Consider the following 6,352-nt stretch of genomic DNA (forward strand, 5'->3'; position numbering starts at 1 on the left):
TAAATTTGTATAGGGAAAGAAGTGGCTGGCGATATTATCTTAGCAGATTTATCAATGTAATTTTCAGCAGTTTCAAAATAAGCTTTTTTCACCACAGATTTTAAGATACTTGACCCCTCCCTGGATGGTGTGGCTCAGTGGACTGGGCACCATCTTGCAAACCCAAAGATCACCGGTTAACCATTGATGTTCCTTTCCCTCTCTTTCTCCCTTGCTTCCCCTCTCTCTAAAAATAAATAAATAAAATCTTTTCTTTTTTTAAAGATACTTGATCTCATGACTCTTTAAATTTTTGCAGCCAGTCTTCTGAATATTCACACTCACCTACGTTCAATGTTCAGTTGTGAGGTGGCACCTCATTGTAGCTTTAACTTGCATCTCTCTGATGATTAGAAACATTGAGGGGTGGGGGCTGGGTGGAGGGGGCAACATGGGAAGTGGGGGGAATGGGGACATCTGTAATAGTGTCAACAATATAAAAAAAAATTGTGTACCTGAAACTTACATGTTGTTAACCTGTATTACCTAAATAAAAATAAAGTAACTGTTCTTCAAAATAAAAAAACAAACAAAAAAAGGGGGAGAGAAGTGGTGAGCATAGGATGTGGAGACTGTGAAAAATAGATTTCCAATAAATATACCTGCCACAAAAATTAAATAATAGATTGATCTAAAGTCCTACAGTAGTAAGAGGCAGAGCTATGCACACCATCTAAATAGAGCACACATGTGAAAGTCAACCTCCACATGTCTCAGGGCAGGTGATCCTGGACAGGAGAGAGTGGCAGCTGCAGGTCCCAGCTGAGAGCTTCCCTGTGACCACTTCGGTGGAGATCACAATTGAATGAGCTCCAGGGACTTGAGTCATAACAGAATTTGCAATCCAAACCTAGAACTGTCTCACCTACAGAGGGACATTCCAGTCTTACACTAGATAAACACAATGTGTTCCAGGACAGAAGCTAAGTTATTCTAATCTCGGAATTGCCACGTGGTTTATGCTTATGCAAAACCGTGCTTGTTGGAAACAGAATGACAACACTATTAAAGAGCATTTAGCCTTGACCTGTGTGGCTCAGTTGGTTGGGCAACATCCCACAATGCAAAAGGTCACTGGTTCAATTCCCAGTCAGGGCACATGCCTGGATGTAGGTTTGGTCTCTCACTGGTCAGGGTCCGTTCGAGAGGCAACCAATCAATGTTTCTCTCCCTCTCTTTCTCCTCCCTTCTGCTCTCTCTCTAAAAATAAACAAAATCTTCTTCTTTTAAAGAGCATTTAAATGGAACAAACCCAGGAACCTTCTCAAATTGTAATACATGTATTATGTAAGGGAGAGGTAAAATAAAAATGACTTTTCATGCATAGATGTGCTTTCAGGAGATTTTTAAATTATATCTTTTTGAACAATAATTTAATATTTCTAAGTGGAAGACTTCTAATCCTATTTCAGACAACCAAGAATTTCATTTTGTTCTAAATTAATTTACCTGCAATGCTAGTAGGAATTTTTTATTACTCAAAAGTAAAATTTTAAATAGCTATGGAGTTAAATTGCTGAGAAAACTGACCCATCACTTAACTTTGGATCTATCTTTATTTATATGTTTATAGTAGTATTTTTGTACTGACCTCAACTGTCAAAAGCATGTTAAAAAAGGCAGGGATGGGGGAGGTGGCACAAGTCCTCTGAACAGCCTAAGTGGGGATTATAATGTTTAGGTTTTCTTAAGTGAGAACTTTGGACCCACTTGTATTTACCCAGTTCACTTTTCCTTTACTAAATATTTTAAGTATGCTGTATAAATTATGGGGGGGGGGGCATCCAAGAACATCGACAGTACAAAGAACTCTCCTGATGAGCCACCACCCAAAGGAGACCACTGTCAACCCTTTTGTCTTTTTCATTGGGGGAGTTTTCATTTCATATCCATATGTTTCAAATTTCCACTGTGGTTACTATTGCCTGTTTCTCTCATAGTCAGGGTCAACTTTGCTTTCTCTCTTTTCTTTTTTACTTATTATTATAAAATAAGCATTTCCACAATTTTAGAAAAGGGGCTCTTCATGAACTTCTTTAATGAACTTATAACAGTCTATCATGTGACCACATTAGAATTCACTTAACTAGTTCCCTATTATTGGACACAGAGGGATTGTCTTCCAGGAAATCTTTTCTTTTCTGGATTCCATACTTTGCCTCTCAAACTGACATTGGTGTATGTGGCCAAGTGCCAGGGGTTTCTACATCCACAGGATAAATATTTTATTAGAGTAGTTAATTTTTCACAAAACTGAAAGAGGAGATTTATTCTAAAATAAATCCACCTCATACATATTATAAAACAGAACTACAAATATGCATGAATGTTTAAGATAAAGCAGAAAAAGTATCAAAAATTAAATGAAATGTGGTTGAAAATTATTTTGTTGACATATTTGTGAATTATAGATGTAGCCTGTATTGATAGAACTGTGTGATGATCTTTTGTAATACTTAATTTTATATCTTCTGGAAGTGTATATATAAGAAAACAATGCCATTTGAATACATAACAAACAAACCAAATCTTACTTTGCTTTTATTGAAGAATGTCTAGGGCTGTGTATCTGCTCCCATGTTCCATTTTAAGTATGTCTATCTTTTGCTTGTACTTTATATAATAAAAAAAGAGATCAGCTCTTTGTTATTGAGCATGTTGACAATATTTTTCTTATTTTCCTTTTGCATTATCTGAAGAGAGTTTTATTTCTTTTCTGTATCTATTTCTTTTTTGTTGGGAACATTTATGTTTAAAACGGATTTATGAAGGGACTTTTATAACCCATTTTCCTCCAAATTAAAAAAAATATATTGTGATAAAAAAATATAACATAAAACTTGCCACCTTAATTATTTTTAAGTATACAGTTCCGTAGTGTTAAGTATATTTACATTGTTCTGAAACAGATCTCCAGAACTTTTTCCTATTGCAAATCTAAAACTCTTTACCCAATATAAAACAACTCTTCTTTCTTCCCCCCTCTCCTAGCCCCTCATAACCCCCACTCTATTTTCTTTTTCTATAAATTTGACTACTTTATATACTGCATATAACTCAAATCATACAATATTTGTCTTTTTGTGACAATCTTTTACTTAGCATGATGCACTCAAGGTAAATTCATGCTATAGCTTGTGACAGGACTTTCTTCATTTTTAACAAGTTTTTTTGAGCCATTCACTTGTTGCTGGATATTTGGGTTCCTTCTACCTCTTGGTTATTATGAATGGTGCTGCTGTGATCATGGGTATGCAAATATATCTCTGAAATCCTGCTTTCAATTTCTTTGGATATATACCCAGCAGTATGATTGCTGGATCATATGATGGCTCTATTTTTAACTTTTTGAGGAACTTCCATGCTATTTCCCATAGCAGTATAACCCAGTTTTAAAAAGAAAAAATAACAATCAAATATTCTGTTTGTAGAGGATCATGATGGGTCAACACCTTAGATTCACAAGGTCAAGAATTCACTTCTTCAGCTTCCAGTGTCCCCACTCCTTTCCCTGAGCAAACCCTGATTTTGTTCAGGTGGTTTAATCTTCCTGCAGAAGGCCCATGACTCAAAGGAATTTAATCTCATCCTCATCTTTGGGAGTGTATCTTGCTTACTTTAAACCACTCATGGTAATCCCACCAGCTTGCCACTGAATGGTGTAGGAATGCAGACTTCAGTCATTTAGGGTACAGCTTTCCCTTGATGGGTATTATTGGCAGAGAAGTGGGCATATGACCTAAGATGGCTCAATCAGACTCAAGGGAAATGTTTCTGTAGCACAGTTGAGCGAAAGGTTTTCTTTTTCTTTTATAGAACATAAACAAAAAAGTGTGTCCCCAATTCTCCTGTAAGCCATTTAACAACAAGGACTCTAATCAGGAGACAAAACTGATACACAAAGGGTGACTAAAGCAAGAGAATATCAAAGAAATAGAGTGAAACTCCTATGGTATTGGACCTGGAGCCCTTCTGAGCTCTAGACAGCCTGTTAATAAACTTACTCATTGTTTAAACTAGTTTGAGCTGGGTTTTCTGTTACTTGCAGCCCAAAGCATCTCATCTGATGTAAATCTCCTCTGCTGTTCAGACCTTTGGAGAAAAGTTTGAGAATTACCTATCTATCTCACAACCCTGAGGTCTAACAACCGCTCCTGCTGCATTTCCTCTTTATACGTTGGCTGGTCATTATAGGCTTCCCAACACGAACCTGGGGACATAACACCTCATGACATTTTTAAATCTGAGAGGTTTCCATTCTATTGCTGAAGACTGGATGAAGAAGGTGGTTATTCCTCCCTTAAGGAGATGGCCTGTGACTAGACATAATCTACAGGAGGAGAGGTTATATCTTGGCGGTAGCTTTGGAGAGGATGGGAGTACAGAGTTATTGCTAGCCAATTCTGTATTTTTATGTGAATTAGAAAAAAAAAAAGCATTATTCCCCAGGCACTTTACTTTTATATGCTGGTAAACTGCTATAATACATACATTGATTTTTTTTCACAATATTTCTTAATTATTTCTCAGGAGAAACTATTTATTGGCTCAAACATTTATGTTTCATAGTTCAAGAACACAGGCCAGTGACAAACTTCCATGAAATTCCACCCAAAGAAATTCTTTACATTCCAAGATCACTTTGTACTCTGAAAGATACCAGCCTTCCTCACCTCCTCAAAATCTTTCTTGGAGCCCTGGTTGCTGTGGCTCAGTGGATTGAGCGTCGGCCTGTGAGCCAAGTGTCACTGGTTCAATTCCCAGTCAGGGCACATGACTAGGTTGCATGTCAGGTCCCCAGTTGGGGGCACTAGTGAGAGGCAAGCACACAGTGATGTTTTTCTCCCTCTCTTTCTCCTTTCCCCTCTCTCTAAAAATAAACAAACAAATTATTTCTTTTTTAAGAATCATACAGCAGTTTGTTAAAAAAAATCTTCTTGGAATCATAATTTCTATAGAAATATGCATATGCCATCTCTCCTTGTTCAGCCACACCAAACTGACAGGAAGCTGCAACCCCCAGGGATACAAGGATGGCTCCAACAATATGAAATTGCACACATTTGGCCAGAAGGTCACACACCTGAGGTTTTGTCAGAGCACGGGAAGACATGGTAGTTGTAATTTCCTCAATACCAACATCCTTTGGGATCCATACACTGATTTTTGTTAGCACAAAACATTCTTTCATTTGCCAGAAAATTGTCATAATGAATATACAAGTCTATGCTAGCTAAGGTATAAATAACTCTGTCTTAGGTCTGGCACCATTGAGCATGGCACCATCTGGACAAAGGAATGTGGCAGCTTATTAGAGAGAGATAGAACATGAAATGAAAGCAGATGAGAAAGCTGGTGAAGACCTACTTACAGTACTTGTAGTTCAACCATAATTTTGATAGGTAAACAACTTTAACAGGTAGGCTGGGGAGATCAGGGCTTTTTTAAAACTTTTAATTTTTAAAATAATGTCAGACTTAAAAAAAGATAAAACAAAATTCATCACCAAAACCCAAAAATCAGTTCTCATATATCCTTCACCCAACTTCCCTAATGTTCACAACTACATAATAATACTATAATTATGAAAATAAGGAAATTAACTTTGATATTATACTATTAACTAATATACAGATCTTACTCAAGTTTCACTAACTGTCTCACTTTTTTTTTTAAATGGTCCTGGATCCAGTCCAGGATCACACATTGCATTTAGCTCTCATGTTTTTTCAGTCTCCTTCAATCTAAGACAGTTCTTCAGTGTTTATTTGTCCTGTATGATATTGACACTTTTGGAGAATACTGACCAGTTATTTTGCAAGAAGTTTTTCAAATTGGGTATTTTTGATGTCCTCATGATTAAATTTCGTTATCCATTTTTGGCAAGGATAGACAGAAGTGATGCTGTGCCCTTCTCAGTGCATTTCAGGAATGATGTCATTTAAAAAAAAATTTATTGAATTTATTGGGGTGACATTTGTTAATAAAATTACATAGGTTTCCAGTGTATGATTCTATAATACATCATCTGTGTATTGTATAGTGTATTCAGCATTCAAGTCTCCTTCCATCACTATTTATCCCCACTTTGCTCTCTACTACCTACTTATACCCAACCTCCTTTCCCTTTTGTAATCACCATACTGTTGTCTGTGTCTGGGAGGGTTTGTTGTCGTTGTTTAATAACCATCACCATTTTTACTCAGCTCTCCTCACTTCCTCCCCTCTGACAGCTGTCAGTCTGTTTTCTGTATCTATGAGTCTGTTTCTACTTTGTCAGTTTATTTTGTTCATTAGATTCCACAAATGAGTG

General features: G+C 36.6%; 1 protein-coding gene across 2 annotated transcripts; it reads right to left on the reverse strand.

Moving 5' to 3' along the window:
- Positions 1–4,676: 4,676 nt before the first annotated feature.
- LOC150010003 (cytochrome c oxidase subunit 6C-like) lies at positions 4,677–5,152 on the reverse strand. Of its 2 annotated transcripts, none has more exons than XM_090279253.1 (2): positions 4,983–5,152; positions 4,677–4,734 (listed from the first exon to the last, which is right to left on the reverse strand). In XM_090279253.1, the coding sequence occupies exons 1-2, from the start codon at positions 5,150–5,152 to the stop codon at positions 4,677–4,679; spliced, it is 228 nt and encodes a 75-aa protein (XP_090135379.1). The 2 variants fall into 2 exon arrangements, with proteins under 2 accessions (XP_090135379.1, XP_090135380.1); XM_090279254.1 differs by having other exon boundaries at positions 4,677–4,723; positions 4,972–5,152.
- Positions 5,153–6,352: the final 1,200 nt, after the last annotated feature.

Source organism: Furipterus horrens, unplaced genomic scaffold, assembly GCF_987537825.1.
Source record: "Furipterus horrens unplaced genomic scaffold, mFurHor1.1.pri manual_scaffold_5, whole genome shotgun sequence".
NCBI lineage: Eukaryota > Metazoa > Chordata > Mammalia > Chiroptera > Furipteridae > Furipterus > Furipterus horrens.